General features: G+C 55.7%; 4 protein-coding genes across 4 annotated transcripts; 3 read left to right on the top strand and 1 right to left on the bottom strand.

Annotated features, from left to right (window-relative positions):
• Window positions 1-263: 263 nt before the first annotated feature.
• M406DRAFT_253163 (uncharacterized protein) lies at window positions 264-1466 on the top strand (the record flags this gene model as incomplete). Its single annotated transcript, XM_040916883.1, has 2 exons — window positions 264-1231; window positions 1286-1466. The coding sequence occupies 2 exons, from the start codon at window positions 264-266 to the stop codon at window positions 1464-1466; spliced, it is 1149 nt and encodes a 382-aa protein (XP_040778423.1).
• A 9371-nt stretch (window positions 1467-10837) lies between these two features.
• Window positions 10838-12444, top strand: M406DRAFT_328539 (homoserine O-acetyltransferase; the record flags this gene model as incomplete). Its single annotated transcript, XM_040920339.1, has 3 exons — window positions 10838-10874; window positions 10936-11326; window positions 11391-12444. The coding sequence occupies 3 exons, from the start codon at window positions 10838-10840 to the stop codon at window positions 12442-12444; spliced, it is 1482 nt and encodes a 493-aa protein (XP_040778422.1).
• Window positions 12445-13946: 1502 nt separating this feature from the next.
• Window positions 13947-17428, top strand: M406DRAFT_350570 (phosphate permease). The gene is made up of 7 exons (XM_040922561.1): window positions 13947-14505; window positions 14649-15106; window positions 15204-15253; window positions 15348-15602; window positions 15730-15967; window positions 16077-16902; window positions 16977-17428. The coding sequence occupies exons 1-7, from the start codon at window positions 14439-14441 to the stop codon at window positions 17045-17047; spliced, it is 1965 nt and encodes a 654-aa protein (XP_040778421.1). The 5' UTR covers window positions 13947-14438; the 3' UTR covers window positions 17048-17428.
• A 482-nt stretch (window positions 17429-17910) lies between these two features.
• Window positions 17911-20759, bottom strand: M406DRAFT_254474 (uncharacterized protein; the record flags this gene model as incomplete). The annotated part of the gene is made up of 2 exons (XM_040916966.1): window positions 17911-18584; window positions 18668-20759. Coding segments are annotated over 2 exons (2766 nt in total), but the record flags the coding sequence as incomplete, so codon positions are not given.
• Between the last annotated feature and the right edge of the window lie 298 nt (window positions 20760-21057).

Below are 21057 nucleotides of genomic sequence, written 5' to 3'. Positions count from 1 at the left end.
AGGATATTGTTTCACCTCACGCCTTCGTCTGGAAACCATCAGATCCTCACCACCCAGCTTCGTCTTGCTTCAAGCATTGTGGAGTGGGAGAGGAGTCGCACTCTCGAACCAGAGGTAGTGATACTCTCTGGCGCATAGACATGGCTGGCAATGAGAAGCAGCAATCAGAAAAGGACCGGCTGCGCGTCCACTACAGCCATCAAGCAGACCGGGACCTACCACCAACGCCGACTTCCCTCACCCTCGGCAGCCCCATCTCCCCAATGGGTTCCAGCAACGGTCCTGTAAGCCTGTCGGCGCTCAGCAGCCCTGCCGCGGTGCCCAATAACAACGACGACGACGACAGCAACAACAACAACAACAACAACAGCAGCAGCAGCAGCAGCAGCAGCAGCACCCAATATCATCAATCAGCAGAACCACCACCTTATTCCGGGCCCACAAGCACCTCAACCCCACGCCAGCCCTCCGTTCCCTTCTCTTCCTCCCCCTCCTCCTCCCACCACCAAAAGCCTCCCCACAAGCACCCAGGCCTCCCTCTCCTCAACTACCAGCTCTACGCCCCGCCCCTGTTCGAGCTCTCCTCGGACTGCACCACCCTGAAGTCCACAGCGCCCTACCTCTCCTCCTCGGCATCCGCCCTCGTCAACCTCATCCGCGCCCAGGCCAGCGTCCCGCCCAAGCCACAGCTCCACATCACAGGCACGCGCGCCAACAACTCTTACGGCAAGCCCGACTTTGCCCTCAAGCTCAACCTCATGCACCTGCTCGTCCCAGACGAGACCGCCACCATCACCATAACCACCACCGGCGGGAAGAGAGGGCAGCAGCGCATGGACTACATCCGCACAGTCGCACCAGGCGAGCCCGCCCTGCGCGGCGGAACCCGGCCATCCCTCGAGCCAGACCTAGGCGACCACGCCGGCCTGGAGGCCTGGGCGCGGCGGTTCGTCGAGGACAAGAGCCCCGTCAAGGCGTTTGTGCTGGAGCGCACGGTCGTCAACCTCGACACCAGCTGGCTCGAGGGCCAGGTGCGGAGCCTGGTGGCCGCGACGGGGTACAAGGGCGTCGTGAGCGTGACGTTCCCCGTGACGCACGCGAGAGTGGTCGTGCAGAGCCCGGACAAGGTGAACAAGTTCTTCACGGGCCTGACGACGCTCTTCTCGGGCAAGAGCACGTATGAGGTTGTCAAGGCCGTGTGGCCTTTTGCCTCGTGTAGCAAGGAGGACGAGTCGCAGCAGCAGCAGCTGGCTGGAATGGGGCCCGCCGGGTCGACGACGGCGAGGAGGGTGTGTGTGGTGCAGAGCGAGGAGCAGTGGTGGAGGGAGTGGGCGCAGTCGATTCGGTATGCGATTGCCACCAGGAGGAATGGCTGGGTTACGGTCGAGGACAAGCTGGAGGCCATCATGGAAGGGAAGGGAAAGGGTATCTCGACGGTCGACTGGGGTGATGCCTGGCAGTACTAAGAAGTTATCTAGCAATTATCACCAGAATCATAATAAGGTTACCAACAAAAAAAGGCAACTAACTGTCCACGCCCAATTCATGTCCCATTTGCTCATCATGGAACCATGTCCAATCAAGCTTATAATTTCATTGTGTGGAATTATCGCCGACCTTTTCTCACGCGCGAAACACCGTGCTGGAAGAAGGAAAAAGAGAGAAAGAAAACCAAGGACACCAAGAAAAAAGAACAAGAAGAAGGCAAAAAGGGTAAATTCATTGCATTCCCTTTCCCCAACCCAAATACGCGTTGTCCGTCCAAACGCCAGACACATTCCATCATGCTCGCCGATGCAATTAAATTTGTCCTTTTTCGGGACCGCGAGAGGTCGCTGCGCGCCTTAAATTGGGTATCTTTTCAATCCAAACTTGCGAGATGATGTTTTAAATGATTTACAAAAATAAAAAGATCCTTGTACGGGACAATGTCGGGCTGGCAAATTCAAGAGTTGAATAGAGACATGTTGTAGATGTTTGCTGAATAAAACGAACACATTCTCTTGAAGAGGGTCGGCGTGTTTGTTCTTGTTACTTTTTTCTTTCTTTTTCAGGAGTTTCAAGAGTCAAAAGGCAAGGCCACAGCAGTTTGTAGGGTACGCCTTGTTATGGATGTCTTGCCGTATGGTAGGAGTTGGGTTGATTTGGTTGTATGTGTGTTGAATATTTGACGCGTGGCAGCTTCGGAGGGTCTCGTCCATGAAAAAGCCATTACTCTCTGCCCGTAGGAAGAGAGAAACTCAGTCTCCCAATCCAGGTGCACGGGAAACAAAAGGGGTAATCTGCAAGTGTTGCACACATTCTTCTTTTTTCGTCGCTAAGGACACCACCCCTGACCAGTTCTGATGTCCAATCTGTGGCTTTCTGGAAAACAGCGTCCGACCAGAACTCTCTCTCTCTCTCACTCTCTCTTTCAGTATTCTGTCGTCTTGATTTTTTTTTTCTCTCTTTGTCTTCCCATCTCGGCCCTCCCAACATTATACATTCTTGCCAGCAAACATAGCGAACTGAAATGGCGTCAAGGGCGCTACCGTCTCGGCCTCTTGTCCCGCTCGTTCAGCGGCATTTCTGAGACGTCACTCCTGCGCTTCCTTCCCGACGATCTTTCGTCGCCGCGAGCATCTCGCCGATCATTGCCGAGCCGTCCAGATCCGCTGTCTCGAGGGCCATCCCTAGGGCCAGAATCTCTGGGTCCTCCACGCATCGATCCTCGACTGTTGCCAGCCCATTCATCGCCAGGTCTACCACCACTGTTGCCTCCATCACCCCTGCCCATCTCGCCCCTACTGTTGTCACCCCTTTCCCCGCGGTGCCGCGATTCGCGACCGGAACTTGACGGCTCCCTGCCCCCGGCACCACCAGCAGGAAGAGGTTCTCGGCTGCTGCTGTTGGCGGCCAGATCCCGCATGGGCCGTCTCGGTTGGATCGGTTCGTGGTTGGGATCTCGATCTCGATCACGGTTCAGGTCCATCCCCGGTGGCGGCACAGCAGCCCGTCGATCGTGTCGTTCGTGATTGTCACTGCCACGTGGCTCCCTCGCTTCGCGATCTCCACGAGGACTCCGCTCTCGACCACCATGTCGACCAGACCGTTCTGACCGGTCCCGATGGTCCCTCCGTCCGTTGCGATCATAGTCGCCCCTGCTGCTGGGGACGTCGTCTTGATGTGGTCCAGATCTTGACGGCTCCCGAGGCGGTGGTCCATTGCTGCTGTCAGTTCCTCCCTGAGGACGATCCGGGACGGTACTCCGCCGCATTGGATCTGGCCGTTCCTGGACCGGAGTCGAAACCGGTGACGCGCCCGTCAGGACCTGCGCGTCAGAGTCCGGCAGGTTCGTCCTCTGTCTCCGATACTCGGCATCTCGCCTGTTAGGCGTGATACTATTCTGGAGGTCCTGGAGCTGTCTTCTGGCGCTGCCCCTCTGGCGCTCGTGGCTTGCTGCGGGGCCGGTCGGGGCAGGATAAGAAGAGTTGTGCTCTGTGACTGGCGTGTTTGGTAGACTGCCCTGGCCGTGACGCGAGCCAGATGGGCCGGTCGGTGTGGGCATCCGGTCGTTGGTGTGGAGAGGTGGCATATTCGGTCGGCCACGGGACGGAGGAGGCCCGCCTGGTGGTGGTGGAGGCGGCGGTGGCACTGAGGCGATATGATTCATCCGATCCGGATGTACTGGCACCTGGTTGGGGTTCGAGTCGAAGTGCTTCACACGATCGGGGTGCATCCCAGTGTTAGAGGAAGCATGCACACTGGAGGCTCCAGCGGCCTGAGCCGATTCGGCCTGACTCGGCTGGGCTCTGCGTGGTCGTGATGATGCGGGGCCCGTCGGAGGTTGGCGATCCGGTGAAGGCGCTCTGGGAGGAGGGTCAGGAGGCAACATCCGCCCTTCTGATCGAGGTGGTGCGGGAAGCGTCGAAGACGCCCTAGACGAGCTTCTGGATCCGCGACCCCGAGGACCCAGCGGAACAGTGTCTGGGACAGAGGATGCCGCAGGCAGTGAGTTCAATCGTCCGTAGTTTGGGTCCTGCTGACTGGACCGGCTCCGATCCGAGTCGTGCGTGCGCGGGGCTGGTCCCAGGTGAGATGCATCGCCGCGGCTGCGGTCGCTCGATGGAAGGTTTTGATCTCGCGGCGCTTCACTGTCCCTAGCAGAAGGATGAAGTGGTGGCTCAGCCGCATTCCCATTCCTGCGGCTATGCCGGTCCTCTCGACTTGGTCTGTCGTCTCTCCTCGGCGATGATGCGCGCGATGACACACGATCGCGTCCCGTCTCTCTTGGCGACCGTGCCGATGGATTGCCTGGTGTGGTTTGTATGAGTGCAGCACGTTGGGGATTGATCATCTCGGGTCGATCATCCGCCTGGATCAGGGCTGCTCTTTGAGGGTTCATTGGCGGTTCTTCCTGTCCCTCTTTGGAGGCTGCCGTTTGAGACTGAGGAGGCGCAACAGGCTGCTCTCGGGGGCCACGGCCATCACGACTCTGGGTGCGATCTCGGGTCGGGCGAGTATCTGGGTCATTGGCCGGCTCACCTCGACGCGGTGCAGTCTCAGGTCGACTTGCCCAGTCACGCTCCGAGAGTCGTCCGGGCTCGCGAGCGACACCCTCGTTTCCTCTGCGGTCCGAGTCGTGGTGATCTCGTCTGTCTCCACGCCCGCTGTCCTGCTGACGATGATCTCGCAGATCTCGAGGATCACGAGGAAGGTCCCTAGGGTCACGGTGGCGCTCTCTTGCGTCACGTGGCTCTCTTGTCTCTCGAGGCTGTTTTGACTCCCGGGCGTCTCTGCTGGGCAGATCGCGACGTTCAGGAGTAGAGTGCTGTGGGTGGTAACGACCAGGGATCGGCACATTAGGCCGATTTGGCAGGCCGTGGGGCAATCTTTCTGGTCTCGGCGTGGATGACGGCCGCGAACTGTCGCTGCGCACATTTGACGTGGAGGCTGGCGGCATGGGTAAAGCCGGTTTGGGCGTCGCGGGCCTGCTGCCCTGTGCAGCAGGCTTGTCCCTGTTGGAAGAATCCTTTCGCGCCTCGTTGTCTTGGGCCGGAGTCCTGCTGGCTGCGGGTGCGGCCTTTGCCTCTTCGTTCTGGGCAGAATTCGCTGAGGCTTTGGATTCCTTGCCATCCTTCACCTCGCCATCTTCCACCTCCCCGGGTTGGGCAGATGCAGCAGTTCTGTTCCATGTCAGTAAATCTTGTAAGCGGTGGGTTTTCTTTTTACAGTTGTTGTCGAGGGTACTGACGTGGTGCTCTGTTGAGGCTTGAATTCTACTGCAGTCGGGCGCAGAGTGGAACTTGCCCCTGGGACGGTCATGTCGACATCCTTCGGTCCATCCTGCGGCGTGACAGACTGCGTGGGTGCGTTAGCGCTGCTGGTCTCCTGCTTGAAAGCTCTTGTACTGCTCACCACATTGGGACGGAATGCTTGCACAGCAACCCATTTGGAGTCTCGCCTCTTCAACATCGCGAAGACCGTCTGAGCAGCAACTGAGAGGTCGACACGGTGCTCTTCTTCGGACCCACCCTTCGAACCGTCTTCACGGGCCTTGATCTCGTCGAGAACTTTCAGCATCTGGTTCCCCATGAAGTTGACGGCGGGGAAGAATTCTGCGACCCATTTGAGAACCGTCAGAGCGTTCCGGATATGCATCCACTCCTTAGTTCCCTGCAGACAGGCTTTCAGCGCAATGTTAAGGTTCTTGTGCCACTCATAATGAGAATCTCGGAAAAATGGATGCTCGACGAATGCCGTTGGGTTGCCTTCGTCGTCGAAGGTGGTGGCGAAGCTCAAATACTTGCGCTTGGGCCCAAAAGCCTCCTTCTCATAGACCGTCTTATCAGCATGCCACCTTGCCAGATCCTCGAGGACGCATCTGAGGAAACGTCCCAAATACTCGGCCTCGCGGACTGTTGCAGAGAAGATGATTGCACGGAGTCGGTTTGCGTTGAAGAGCTGTTCATAGAGCGTGAAGAGCTTGAAGTTTGGTGTCTGGTTCTCGTGCAGGCATTTGAGCAATCGAAAGCAGTATTCCGTGTCTGCCGCAGAGGTGAGAAGCCTGGGCAATATGCAATGCTCCAATAGAGCATCAGCAACCACTGCCGACTCTGCAATCGACCCAGAAAACCAGTATTTGGCCTGTCGGGCCAATCTGAATTTGGTCTTTTGATAACGTTCGATATGGCTTCCCAATTCTTCCCTGATAGACTGTGCAAGTGCCTGGAGAGCCTTCTTCTTTTCTTCTTTCTTGTTCATTCCATGTCGCGTCATGTCGGTGCGATCTCTCATGACGTCGTTGGATTCCTTGTTGAGCCGATCGTTTTCGGCCTCATAGCTCATCTGCGGCACGTGCAAGTCGCCAAGAGAGAGAGACCAGAACGTGACATAGAACTCTGGACTGAGGCTCTTCCAGGTCGATGGAGGGAAGGAGTCCTGGATGCTATCAACAATAGGCTGTAGCACGTCTGCGATTGGGTCAAGCTTTCGTGTCTCGGATGACGTTTGAGGCACGCTCGCATCTCCTGAATTTTCTGGGACAGGCATGTCGTCCACAGCCATCTTATCCTCCGCCTCGTTCTTGACAGCCGCCTGTTTGTCCGTCGGGCTATCAGCGATGGTCTCATTCATCGCCAGGTCGCCATCAACATCGATAACCTCTCGCGCCGTCTGAGGGTTTGAGGAGCCATCCTTGGTGGATGAGGTTGCCGGTCCTTTGGTATTGGCCATACGATGGGCCAGGCTGGCCCTTCCAATCATGAAAGCCAGATTGACGTCGAGACCGTAGATTGCCATCAGCTCCACGACACCAGGAATGAGCTTGTCAAAGTCATCCGGGGTCAGATTGCTTCGGAGGAGATCAAGATACTGTGCCAATGCTTGTTGAACCTCGTCCATGATTGTGGCGAGATACTTGACATGAGCATCGTCCTGATAGAGTGCTGACTGGCGATACTGAGCCAAGTTGATCAGGAGCCTCCCAGCCAGCTTCGTGTCGACCAGCGACTGCATAAGACGGTTTGCACCGCTGACATACTCGAATCGCCGATCGCCGAGTTTGATCAAGGTTTGCCGACGCAAAACCTCGCCGCCCGTCATTGCCCGCAATTGAGCATCCGTGAAGTCCACATCGGAGACCACGCCAGCCATGCTCAGGATGAGCTCTCGAAGTATCACCAGGTCTGTAGAGTTGCCTTTGGACAATTGGCTGTTGACATACTGAAGAACCGGAGATGGTGCCATGTTCTGGTATCGCTTGAAAACACGGCCAGAGAACTTGGACAGGGCTTGCAGCCATTTGCTGGTGAGTAACACGGATGCTTCTTGTGTCCGGCTTCGAGATTTTCCGCCCAAGGCACTCATCAAAGACCACGTCAGAACGTCATAGCCCAGATCGGTGAAATATCTCGCGCACTCGACAAAGGCTTGGATCAGGTTGGGATAGGCCTCGATCTGGTCGAAAGCGGTCTTGAAGACGACGCCAGGGGACGAATAGGCAGTCTTTGCGAGCTTTTTGGCCATCGAGGCCAGGTTCGTGAGGGAGAGCCGCTTGAGCACACTGTTCGTCTCTGCCTTGGTACGGGCGAAGGCCGACTTGATCGCTGTGTTACGCGAGGTCCGGCCGAGGAACCATTCCGAGTAGATGGCGTACCGCGTGGTAATTGGGAATCGCTTCAGCAGATCCCAAACAGCATGAACAGCGAAAGAATTGTGTTCAGTCAGGCTCAGGGCGGGGACCAGTAGACGTGTGAGTAGTTCTTGCCAGCGGTTCACGTTCTGAGGCGACTGATCCTGAGACAGACTCATAGCCCCGATTCCAGCGAGCTTTGCAAGGAGCGTCGGGTTCCTGCCAATGTTGACTCCTGACAGGTTCATGAGTGTATCACAAAGCGTGAATACATCATCGATAGTTTGACAGATGGGTACGTTGTCAGCCCACTCGTCCCAGTAGTACCTGTAAGGCGTATTGTTGCTCTCGCCGTCGGGGTGTGGCCAGCGGAAAGGTCGCCTCTGCAGTGTCTGGCCAAGTCTCACAGATCCCTTGGCGACACCTGTCTGCTCAATATCTGGAAGGCGTTTCGCCGGAATCTCGGATTGCACTCCAGAATCCCGAGGAACGACCCTGCATTCGTCGGAGACCTTCTGTATGGAGTACAAAAGGAGGCGATTGATGAGCTTGTAGAGGTTCGGATATGCCTCTGGAAGCCACGGATATTGCGTTAAGATATAGAGAGCTTCGGGTATGGACCCCATGGTGAGAAGCTCGGTCAGCAGCTGCACTTTCTGAGGAGGATATTCGGGCTTCTTGTCCTTGTCCTTGTCCTTTTCCTCGGATGCATCAGTTGCTTTCGTCTGGGTAGCTGGCTTTGTGGGCTGTTGATCGGGGGAGTCGTTAGTCAGGACGGACATGGTCAGAGCGTTGTTGCCTCTGCCGGTCTTCTTTCGCTCTTCCTCCTCGAGTATCTTCTCTCTCTCCCTCCGATGCTCTTCCATGTTGGCATCGTCAGGGGACAGGTGTGGCCACAAGTCTGCAAGTGAAATGAAGCCGATCTTGATAAGCAGTGCAGTCATATAGAAGAGGTTGGCAGGAATAACATCGTTCTCTTGATCCCGAACATCCGATTCGTAGAAACGCAGCTTGAAGCCGAGCAGCTGGGCGGCGACCCTGTTTCCTTGAGGCGGCAGGGTCTTGGTGGCCAAGATCCATTGAGATTCCGAGTCAAGATGGGAGAGGTCATCGGGCGGTTGGTCGCTCGATTCAAGGACAGCCTTGATGCGCTGAAGCTCGGATCCCTGAAGTTGTCGGCCACCGAGTTCAAAGTATGTTCTGAGACGCCCTTCTCGGGCCCTGCTCCAAAAGTCAAGGTCTCGCTGTAAGCATTCAGCGCTGAGTATCTGTTCGTCCTCCTCGCTGATCTGCCAGTGACTCGACTCCGGGAGCGCCCATTTTGGCAGCCCACCACAAAAAGTCGAAGATTTCACATGGCTGCGGGGCCACCATGAACTGATGCGCAAGAACTTGACGAAGAACCGGTTCTGCTTGATGACAACGGAGGCAAATACGTCGAGAAGGACATCGAGGACTCGACCGACGTCCAGGTCAAAAGTACCGATAAGACCCTTGACTCTCTCAAAGGCTGCTTGAACCGCGTCCGAGCTTGGGGCCTGGTGGTTGCAAGTCGTGAAGAGCTCCGTTGCAAGCTTCGCATATCCCTCCGTCTCCTCACGCAACAAGTTATAATTTGCTTGTTTGTACAAGATGTTGGTAGCCTGACGAATTCCCACCCTGGTGAATGTCTCGCGAATCAGCCCCAACTGCTCCAGCACGGCTGGTTCGAGAACACGGCGCATCAGCGCAGGGTCGATATTGGTTGCGATCATAAAGTCACGCAGATTTTGACCGTTTTTGCTCGTCTCAACATCGAGGTAGACGGAGACAGTGTCGAGAAACAAGATGTGGGCATCGAAGGTGGGCGCGCCGCTGCTGTCGGCATCGTGGGGCCCAATGATCTCCTTAGTGACTTCGCCCGCCTCGGAAGCCCTCAGGCGGTAGTCAAGACATGACTGAAGTAGTTCCTGAAAGATCGTAGACAGCTCCTGCAAATCCTCGTCATCACGCGACTGGATGCCATGCTGAATCAGCTCCTGGCGACCGCCCTGCGCCCAACTGCCCAGTCGGGCATCAGTCACAATGTCGTAGCGGTAGCCGGATTGTATCGGCGAGGGATGTGCAGGAGACTGTGGAACGGGAGCGTTCGTGGTCACAGGGGCGACGGCAGGTTGAGATGATGCGCTGGAGGGTCGGGCGAGAGATGATGGGTTGGGAGGAGCTGCTGCTGCTGCGCCAGAGCCAGCCGAGGGGGCACCTGAGTCGCGGCGGTCGTTGCGCCTTGACCTAGAGCCACTGCCAGTACGGCCTCTGTCATGTTGGGCCAAGTTGGTGTCGCCTGGTCGGTGAGGTGAAGGGCGGGTGGCTCCCGAGTCGGCAGTCCTCTTGCGCTTCGGAGCCATGATCAGATCGGTATCTGCGACGGCAATGTCATCAGTGCGGAGAGGAGAATCGCAGGAGTCTGTAAGACGAAGTTGATTGAAAGCACCTGATGAAGAAGAGGAGGGGCGTGGATGCGAGGTGCGGATGAGATCTCTTTGTTCTGGCGCGACCGCGAATCAATAAAGTTCGAAAGCACGTCTCGCCTGCCGCTCGGAGCGGCGTGAGAAGAGGTGAAAGGACCCTGAGCGAAGCAAGAAGATTAAGAAATAGACAAAGAAAATTGGTTCAGGCTACGAAAGTGTGAATATTGTGCACCACTCCGTCACCAAGTCGAGATCGAGCAGAGGGAATGACTGGGCGAGGTCGTCGACGAGACAAAAAAAAAAAAAAAAAAAAAAGAACTTTAAGGCTGTCAATTGCGAGAGCCTCGCGAGTTGCTGCTGCTATTGCCATGGTACCAAAGAAACGACGTTGGGTCGGTCGCGCCTTTGCCGGCCGGAAGGCAGGCCCTTCTGACTAAGTAAGCACGGGCGTTATGACAAGGGCTGCTATGCGTGCTAGGATAGCTAGGGCGGGTCCTAGCAGTGCCCCCTTGGCAGGTTCGACCAGGCAATGACGTCTCCGGCATCGCAACTGAAAAAGAAAAAGAGCAAAAAAAGATGCCGCCGCTATTTACTTGGACAGTCATTTGAGATGTTGACTCTTCTTTGCTTGTCATCAGCGGCATCTTTATGCAAATAGTCACACGATTCTCTTCCTGATCTTCAAGAGACTTGTCACCTGCCCACTCTCATCCAATTTCATAAGAAAAAGGCCCATTTTATTCTTCCTATCTTCCCTTCTAAAAGTCCAGAACAGACAATGACAACCACAAATGGCCGTGACGGCTGCAAATATGGTAAGCTGGCGTCTTGGACAGAGACAATGCGCATAATGACCAGTGGCTGAATACATGCAAGAAAGAATACAATCACAGGTCGAGAATCCATTCTCAGGCTTGATCCCAGACCAGCAGATTGCAGTGATACCATCCTTCACTCTCGAGTCTGGCGTGACATTACAAAATGTCCCTGTCGCGTACACCACCAAGGGAAAACTGTCTCCATCCGGAAACAACGCCATGGTGATATGTCATGCTCTGACCGGCAGTGCTGATGTAGGTGACTGGTGGGGGCCGTTACTGGGTGGGAACGGGCGTGCGTTTGATGTGTCTCGCTTCTTCGTGGTCTGCATGAACAGCTTGGGCAGTCCGTATGGCACCGCCAGTCCAGTGACCGCCAAGGATGGAGACAGCAGCAATGAAAGATATGGGCCTGAGTTTCCTCTGACCACAATACGTGACGATGTTCGGTAGGTCGCCTACGCTCTCGGCATGGACATATGCGGCGGCTGTCTAATCTGATTCACTTCACAGGCTTCACCGGCTGCTTCTGGAGGACCTGGGGGTCAAACAGGTCGCTGCCGTCGTCGGTGGCTCCATGGGTGGAATGCTGGTGCTCGAGTGGGCCTACTTTGGCAAAGACTATGTTCGTTCTATCGTGCCCATCGCAACATCCAGCCGGCACAGCGCATGGTGCATCAGCTGGGGTGAGGCACAGAGGCAGAGCATCTACGCCGATCCCAAGTATAATGACGGCTACTACTCCTTCGACGACCCGCCTTCCACAGGTCTTGGGGCAGCGAGGATGTCCGCGCTCTTGACTTATCGTAGTCGCAACTCATTCGAGTCTCGTTTCGGCCGGAACACTCCCGATCCTTCAAGGCGCCAGACAATCCGTGAAAGATCTCGGCCCAGCACCCCCTCGGAAGCTCACTTCAATATACACAATGATGGGCACAAGATCAATCGACCCGCCAACTCAAGAAGGACAAGCCAGACACCGCGGGCGAGTGAGGCCAGCAGCCCAGCAGCACCAGGAGCTGACGGTGCGGCCGAGCAGGCATTGGATCCTCAGTTCCATGGCCCAAGGCAGGAGAGTCTCGCAGGAGGGGAGAACGTGCCCAGCTCGACGTACTTCTCCGCCCAGTCCTATCTGAGGTACCAAGGAGGGAAATTCGTCAAGCGTTTTGACAGCAACTGTTACATCGCCATAACGAGGAAGTTGGACACCCACGACGTGTCCCGTGACCGTGCTCCGACCGTTGCGGAAGCCCTCGCCCTTATCGAACAGCCGGCTCTGGTCCTGGGCATCGAGAGCGACGGTCTGTTCACCTTTGCCGAGCAGCAGGAGCTGGCTGAGCATATCAGAAACGCCAGGCTCGGGAAGATCGAGAGCCCTGAGGGTCACGATGCATTCCTGCTCCAGTTCGAGCAGGTCAACAAGTACATCCTGGAGTTCCTCCACGAGGTCCTTCCCGACATCATGCAAAAAGACGGCGAACCGGCGGCTATCGTGAGCTCCGCCGGTCAGCTGACCAAGAGTAGCACGTTTGGCGAAGCTGAAGTGGAGGATATCACGGCTTGGTAGAGGTGGGAAGAAAGAAGAGGTTGTTGCCACACGTCGATCCTCGGAAAGAGATTTGGGACAACTGCGCAAAAGCGAAGCAAGATTGGATTATGTTCAACTCGTGATTCAGCGTTTCTGGCACTTTGGGCGGTCTTCTGGTGGGAGTTTTTTCTTTCTCTTTTCTTCCATATGAAGGGTTGGTGCTTACGGCGTTCAACCCGCCGGCTTGGGTTCAAGCTTGGTTCTAGTGAAAGGCGAGGGACAGACGGGATGAGGATGGAGTTCCGAATCAAAGATCAACCATCCATCTACTTGCGACCGACGCCAGTGACGGGGGAACCCAGCCCAGCGGTCGATGTCTCGGAGTTCTCCACCTTGGCAGTACGGCATGATTTGTTACTTCAAGTTGGTCATCGTCAACTAACTCTCTCTGTGTGTAAATTGATCGATGGAGAAAGAAAAGGAAGAGGGAAAAGAAAAAGGTAGGAGGGCAGATCTTCGTTCTATCTCGTTCATGCAACGTGCGCGAAGTGTCACCAGAAAAGCACATGGTCGAAAACAATGGGTTACTAGACGCCAAGGGGGGGGGGGGGGGCGGGGGGCACGTGGGCAGATTCGATGGATTTCAGCCACTTACATCTGCTGCAGCCAGTCGCCGCTCTTTGGATGAGTCTCGAGAAACCCCCTGAAGTATACAACGGAGCATGGTCAGGTCTACTGCTATGTACTACTACTATCCAGTAGTAATTTGTCAATCATCATCTTCCTGCAACAAGCGTGGATTGGTTGCATTGAAAAGGGGGTTTGGAGTGGAAAGCTGGCTCAGGCTGTTCAGGGCGCATACGGGCGTACACCAACGGCGGGGCGTCCACCCTCAAAGAGGCAGGTATCTTGGGTCCAAGGGGTTCGCGGCGAGGTTTATCGTGCCCCGGACAGGCCCAAACCCCTCTCGACAAATTTATGCAGCCGAAAAAAAGTACTGCTGACCTGCATGGCGCCAGGCCGCCGGCGGGCGAAACCTCCCCCCCCCCCCTCTTTCGGAAATAAAACAATAAGACCCAGCTGAATCAAGCTTCTCGTAAACCTGGACGAAGTCCCTACCTAATCGCGACAGGCGCGTAATCCCAGATTTGTACTATAACAAATTGCGCGTACTATTGCGACAAGCCGTGGGGGGCTGGCTGCAGCAGAAGAAGAGGCGTCGTGCAACGGGGCTTGCATTTTGGCACCCTCGTTGGGCGTGTTGCGCAGTAGAAACGTGCCACACCTTGGAAGAATGGGAGGGGTAGCACGGCAGCACAAGGATAGGTTTGCTTCCCTCGCCAAGAACATGCGCGATGCTACACATTACTAATGAACACCTCTCCTCACTTTATCAGCACGCCGATCCTTTGACTGTCAGTCTGTGTGTCAGTGCCAGTAAGGCTGCAGCTCCAGCGCTCGCCAACTAGCCACCAACAGCAAGTCCTCCTTTGCTTGCTTTGTGATCTCTTTGGTTCCTTGGACCGAGTCCGTCTCATGCGCAGCAAATGAGGCTCCCCATGTCGCTGTAACGCCGCCTTATCCTGGAGCCTTAGTTAAATCAGGTACGCCACCCGCTGACCTGTAGTACCGTGGTTGCAAAAGAGCCTTACTCGCTGCTTTTGCTACTGCTGGGGCGTGATATATTCCGGACGGGCCGAGGTACTAGTTGCATTAACTTTCGTCCCGTTCTTCTTGGTGTTCTTCTAGAATCTCGTCCTCGTGGGTTCCAAAAGACGACTATCTCAGCCTCAAGAGACGCACGCTGTGTTCGACAACCGTCTGCCTTGTCAGGATCCGCGCAATATTCTTTGACCTCCTGGAGAATTTCTTCAAGACATATACCGTCTTTCCTGAGCAGTGAGGGGACGTCTTCTAGGACAGGCTGGTCAGGAAACAGACAAGATCTCTCTGCGTCCTCGATGGACGGAAAGCATGCGGCATGCTAAGCAGCAGCGAGCCTTCATGACCAGGTCCCCCAACAGCATATCAGCATGAGCTCGCTGCCAGAAGGAGGAATATACAGGGCGTATGGTGGCGATCGTGCCTTTCACAATTTCGGTATGCTACCACACCTTCCTCCAGGAGTATCATCCTCCACGAGCGTCATCCTCGCAGAGCGTCATCCTCGCGGCTGTCGCTGAGGAAAGCCCAGCCAAAGGCCACAAGGCTAACTGAAAGGCCGCAAAAATGAACCACCATAGCCAACGACTACTCTCATATCGCCGATCCGAACTTGAGACGACGGCTGGCATTATCTGAGATCGACAAGGTTCCCTTCAGACCTTATCACATCCGAGCTATACTCGTCGCGGGCGTGGGCTTCTTCCTCGACAGCTATGACATCTTCGCCATCAACCTGATCACCATCTTCCTGGGGCTTGCCTTCTGGTCAGGACCTGCAGAGGATGCCCGCTATGGGTTCGGTGGGAACGACGGCGTGCTGCCGACGCCTGTGTCGCAGGCGTTGAAGGCATCTGCAAGCGCGGGCATTATTCTCGGGCAGATCGTGTTTGGATGGATGGCTGATGCATTTGGGCGTCGGAGGATGTATGGGATTGAGTTGATTATCATTGTGGTCTCGACGTTGCTCTTTGCCATGGTCAGCCCGAGCCAGTCGATGAGCTCGACGGCCTTGTTGACCTTTTGGAGGGTCATGATGGTAAGTTGGGTCTTGGGGTTGGGGGTGAAAAGTCCCCTTCCAGTGACAAGAGATGAGAACTTGGGATGGCTGCTGAGTCTTGATGATAAATCTTCAGGGTATTGGAATTGGTGGCGACTATCCTCTGTCATCCGTCATCATGAGCGAGTACGTCCCACCCAGCATATTATTTTCTTCATTTAACCACCCCTCATTCGCTTGCACGATCCTCACTGACACTTGTGTGTGTGTGTGTGTGCAGATTCGCACCCACAAGATGGCGAGGCGCCATGATGGCAGGTGTCTTCTCCATGCAGGGCGTCGGCCAACTGGTCGCGGCCATCGTAGCCCTGATCGTGACGGCGGCATTCAAGGGTTCCTTCGCGGGCGTCTCGGATTTATCAGAGTGTGACTACAGTTGCCAAACCGCGGCAGATAGATGCTGGCGCATCATCGTGGGCATGGGAGCACTTCCTGCGTGCTTTGCCTTGTATTACAGGCTCACAATCCCAGAAACGTATGATCTTTTTGTTTCCCTTCCATCTTCAATGATGGACTCTCTCTCTCTCTCTCTTTTTGCTTTCTCTTTCTTCCTCCCAAGACTAATTATTTATTATCACCATCCTTCTATGGGAAATCTACAGACCTAGATACACTTTCGACGTTGCTCACGACGTCGAGATGGCCGATGCTGATATCCAGGCCTTTATGGCGAGCAAGGGCAAAGGGGAGGTGGACATTGTCAGGCAGGCTCGGCTGAAGAAGCTGTCTGGGCCATCCCTCTCGGTGCCCGCTGCGTCGTGGCGGGATCTGACATCGTACTTTGGACAGTGGAAGAACTTTCGAGTTCTCATGGGTACCACTCTGTCCTGGTTCTTTCTTGTAAGTGTGACAATAGAGAATCTTGTTTGGCACAAGAATAGGGACCTTTCTCTCTTTCTCTTGCAAGGCGAAACCCATACAGAACTGACAACCTTCTCCTCTCTTCCAGGACCTCGCCTTCTACGGCCTCGGGCTCAACAACGCCCTCGTCCTGGCCGCCATTGGCTACTCCAACGGCGCCTCTCTCTACACCCAGCTCTACAACACCGCCGTGGGCTCCATCATCCTCGCCGTCGCGGGGTCCCTCCCAGGCTACTGGGTCGCCATCTTCTCCATCGACTCGCTGGGCCGCAAGCCCCTCCAGGTCCTCGGCTTCCTCGTCCTCACCATCATCTTCTGCGTCATCGGCTTCGCCTACCACCGCCTCTCGTCGAGCGCCCTGCTGGCCCTCTACGTCCTGGCCCAGTTCTTCTTCAACCTCGGGCCCAACACAACCACCTTCATCGTCCCGGGCGAGTGCTTCCCCACCCGGTACCGCGCCACCGCCCACGGCCTCTCCGCCGCCGCAGGGAAAGCCGGCGCCATCGTCGCCCAGGTCATCTCCATCCCCATGCTCGCAACACGGCAAGACGACTGCTTTGGGCCGCGCTGCAGCAGCAGCAACCCGTGGCTGGGAAGCCTGATGCGCCTGTTCGCCCTGTTCATGCTCTGCGGCACCCTCGCCTCCCTGCTCATCCCCGAGACCAAGGGGCTCACCCTCGAGGAGCTCGCCGGCGAGGACCCCACGAGCTACAACGCAGGCGTCAACGGGAGCATAGCCCACGTCGACCTGGCCACCGCCCGCAGTAGTAGCAGCAGCCGAGGCCGACGATGGCTCGGGCCCGCACGCCGCATGATGAACCCTTTTCTGGGCGGAAAGCCCGCCGGGTTCGCCTATCCGCGGACAGCCAGCGCAAGAGGCAGCGGCGGCGGCGGCGGCGGCGGCGGCGGCGGCAGTATGTGGACCAGCGCGAGGACAGGCACAGATCTAAACACGGGCAGGCCACTGCCGGCGAGGAGAAAAGGGCAGTGGTGGAGGAGGACGAGGGCGGGACAGCATCACAGGAGCGTCACGGCGGGGTCGCGTGGGGGCGCGAGTAGTAGCTCCTCTTGTGGGAGGAGGGCGTTAACCAGCCACGGCGATGATGACTATGATGATGACAGTAGAGAAAACCGTGCTGGTCATGCTGGTGGTGCTGCGCCGGAGTGGCATGCAGGATGGGGACGGATAGATCGCGGTGCGCCTCCTGAGAATATTCGGTTAGAAGATGTAGGAGGGTTGATACAACAGAAGTGATGGATTATTCTGTAGACACGCATACACACGAATACGCACAATGCACACAAACACACACAAACACACACACACACACACATATATATATATAATATATATATATGTGTGTGTGTGTGTGTACTTGAAAAGAAAAAGAAAAAAAAAGGCATATAGAGGGAAGAAAAGAACAAAAGAACCAAAACATCACAAAGTACATCATACATCCAGCAAGATCATTGGTCCTGATACCTCCCTCCCTTTTCTACAACTTGTTCACCGTTAAAACTTATACATAGATAGCCACGTAATCCTGGGCCCTCTAACTCTGAAAGCAATGTAAAACTCGGCCAATTTTGTATTTTGTTTTCGCACCAGATTCGAAATGATACTAGTACAGTCTATGTATTTGTATGATACAACATGTACCTGGCCCCCTCTTAGTTGAGATGTAATAGAGCTTGCCCACCCCTACCAACCATACTTTACACTCCGTTGCTAATGCTCGCTAAAGACAGAATTGAAAAGAAGAAGAAACAAAAAGAAAGGAGAGAAATAGAAAGACAGTATGTACTAACATACACAAAAGTATACCAAAAAAAAAAAAAAAAAAAAAAAAAAAAGGTTCAATGCGTAGGAGAGGTTTTCCATCCCGTACCTTGTTCTCCCCTCCCCAGTCGCCGCCGTCTTTTTAGTTGACCGAAGTTGTGGTCTGTTCGCTCTTTTCCACGACCGACTTTAGGACCTTCAATTTCTCCTCCGTGATCTTGATGGCATCCTTGATCTCCCGCTCGTCCATGCGGTCTTCACGAAGCCTCTCCTCCAAGGTGCGCGCCTCTACCACCCTCTTCCGCGGTTGCGGCTCCCCGCTGTGCAGGCGGTCCATGCCGACGCGCTCCTCCAGCCATTCCCATAGCTCGCTCTCCTCGCGTCGCCACATCTCCTCATATGCAGCCAGCCGGTCAGGGTACCCATAGAGACCCAAGGGAGCTCCGTAGGGCCCAGGCACAGGTTTGTTCGTGAACCCGAATCCGAACCAGGCGGCCACCAGGAGACCAACCAGCAGGCCGTAGACAACATTTCCCGTAAGCAAAGGCTTGCCGATATCGACCACCGGGCCGAGAATGCCATGCAATGGTTCCAAGATGCCCCAGTCTTGCTTGGAAGAACCCTTTGCCGCGTCTTCATTGTCACTTGCGACGTTTGCGGCTGCAGCGGTCTTTCCTTTCTTGCCTCTCTTCCGGGTTTTACCTCCAGCCCCATTCGCAGCCGCTGAGGAGCGCTTGGAGACGGCAGCCTTCAGGGCGACGAAGAGATCCTTGCAATACTGCCCTTGTCCATCGTAAGCACCGTTCTCAATAGGTCCTGTTTTGCCAAATAGATTAGATACTTTGTTATTTCCAGGAGGGAGAGGGGGTCACGGTGTGAGGCGGGGAAGAGGACGATACCTTTGAGCCAGCTCTTGCCTGTCCACTCCACAACACAGCTGATTTGAACCCGGGTAGAGTTATGCTCGCCCCATGAAAGACAGTACTTGGTTTTGACGCTAAAGACATTGCCACTCGGGACGTCTGGGTTTTGTGTCGTAATCAAGACGTTGACGGCCTTCTCCAGGTCCAAATTCTCCAAGGTCTCCGTTATGATACACTTGGTTTGCTTCGGTCCGATCGAGGCATTCAGAGGCTTGATATACGTATATGAACGCGTCTTGTTGTCCTGAGTCAAGCCCTTCTTGTCGTCAAGTTGCAGATCTCTGCACTTTTGATCAACCGTGAGGAATTTTGTCATCCACGCCACAGATCCAGGCCCAAACAATGTGTCGTAGACCTTGCCCATTGGTAGCGGGATAGTATCGTCGCCTGCAACCCTCTGGTAGTGTGTGTCAGCATCGCCGCACTCCGTGGGTGCATGCGTGGCCGGGCCTGGAAATTCTCCTAGGGCCGGGGCCGCTGGTGCATCCTTTGGCTTCTCGGATGGGGCACCGCCGTTTGCGATAAGTCCTGATGCCTTGCGAGTGAGTGGCTTCTCGATGGCGGACTCCTGTAAAGGTGTCTCTGCAGCCTGAGCCGCCTCGTGGCTCTCGTGCTCCTCTTCGTCCTCATCATACACATCCTCGCCGTCATCGCTCTCGTCCTCCTCTTCTTCTTCTTCCGATGCCGAGGCACTTCGGCTGTCCCCAACCGCAGATCCAGCATCGATCTTCTCGGTCTTGTCGCCACCCGTGTCGTCCAGTCGCACCCCGTTAAGGGAGCTCTGAAGTCCAGGGTGGCCCAGCTTCCAGATCTTGACAATCAAGTCGTATGTGGAATCTCTGCTCGCAAAACTCGCAAAAATATGTTTTGCGTGCAGAGTAGAAATCATGAGGCCGTTCTTGAAGAGCAGCGCCGTGCTCCGTTTCTCGACTGACACGATCTCATCGAAGCTCATGACCAAGGTGGTCACCCACCCGAGAATGTTGCTGCTGAAACATAGGTGTCCTTCGGAAACGTATAGCCGCCCATGAGCCAGAATCTCCCGCTGCAGGGCACAGCTGTAGTCCTCGATCAGGTAGTCGTCGTCCGGCACACTTTTGAAAAGCGCATGGAAATCTCGGTTCCGCTTCTTGCTGGCCACCGCAAACCCCGTAAGTTTGGGTGCAAGCGACGCGGCGGGCTGAGCCAATGACGAGTTCACAGCCGACAGGGCAGCACCAATAGTAGTCCCCGTACCGCCTGTACCACTGGTACTCCCGCGTTTCCTGTTGTTGCGACGACCGATTGCACTCCTGACACTGCCGCTTCTGTGGACACCAGAAGGCTCATCATAGACGCTGCCTGTGGGCGGCGTTTTGTCTCCATAATATGCCGGTGTTTCATACGAGGACATTGGTCGCTGCGCATCGTCCCAGGGCGCATCGATGGCGGCCTTGACAGGACTGACCTCAACCGGGGCGGACTCGGACCTTGATCTGCGGTGATCAGGATGCTCTGGAAACTTGGCAGTTAGGGGAGTCGTGCTTCGAGAGATAGGCTCGCTGATGCCCAGCTGGCTCAAACTGAGGTCACCCATGCCTATCGTCTTGACCGCAGGTTCTTGGGATTCCATCAACGAGCTTGGGATTGCTGCCGCAGACGGCTCGACCTCGACCTTGTCCTCGTCGGCTGTGTCGTCCTGTTGTGGTTGAGCGGCCGGGGACCCTTTATTTTTGGGATTGCTGGGGCCGGTGCTGGCGATGGTGTTGCTGAGATTCTGGGCAGCACTCTGGGCCGCGGAGATGACAGACGTAAAGAAGCCGCTGGTTGGCTGGTTGGTAGGAGTAGCAGCAACGCTTTCGATGGGCGTCAGCGGTGTCGACGAGATGGAGGATAGCTTGCTAGGCACAATGCTCGACGAGCCAGACCTCGCACGTCTCTCCGAGAGTGAACCGCCACCACTGGTCGAGTCGGTCCCTCGGCGTAGAGTTTCGAACGTCCTCGGCGAGGTAGTCTTCGTCGGCGTGGGAGGGGTGTTGACAATCACAGGAGTGCCCTTATCCGAGGCAGAGGGAGGGGTTCTTGGCGGCGTGCCGATCTCAACGGACTGGGCTCGCGACCGACGAGTGAAACGCTCAGCAAGCCCCTGCTTCTGCTCTGTGGTCTTCTCGGCAACCTTTGGTTGTGGTATGGAAGTGTCTGGCTCGGTCGAGGAACTGCTCGCCGAAGGCTCGGGAACGGTGATCTTGAGTGCGTCGAGCGACTCGGTCGAGGGCTTGGAACTTGCGGTTGCAGGACGCCTCTCTGGGCTGGAGGTATCGCTGCCCCCTGAGAGCTTCGAGAAGCTTTTCTTGGACCTGAAGACACCCTTAATGCGTCCCACAGGG

This window comes from Cryphonectria parasitica (assembly GCF_011745365.1).
Source record: "Cryphonectria parasitica EP155 unplaced genomic scaffold M406scaffold_3, whole genome shotgun sequence".
In the NCBI taxonomy this organism is placed as follows: domain Eukaryota; kingdom Fungi; phylum Ascomycota; class Sordariomycetes; order Diaporthales; family Cryphonectriaceae; genus Cryphonectria; species Cryphonectria parasitica.
The sequence above is the reverse complement of the archived record's forward strand: the minus strand, read 5'-3'. Positions and strand labels throughout refer to the sequence as shown.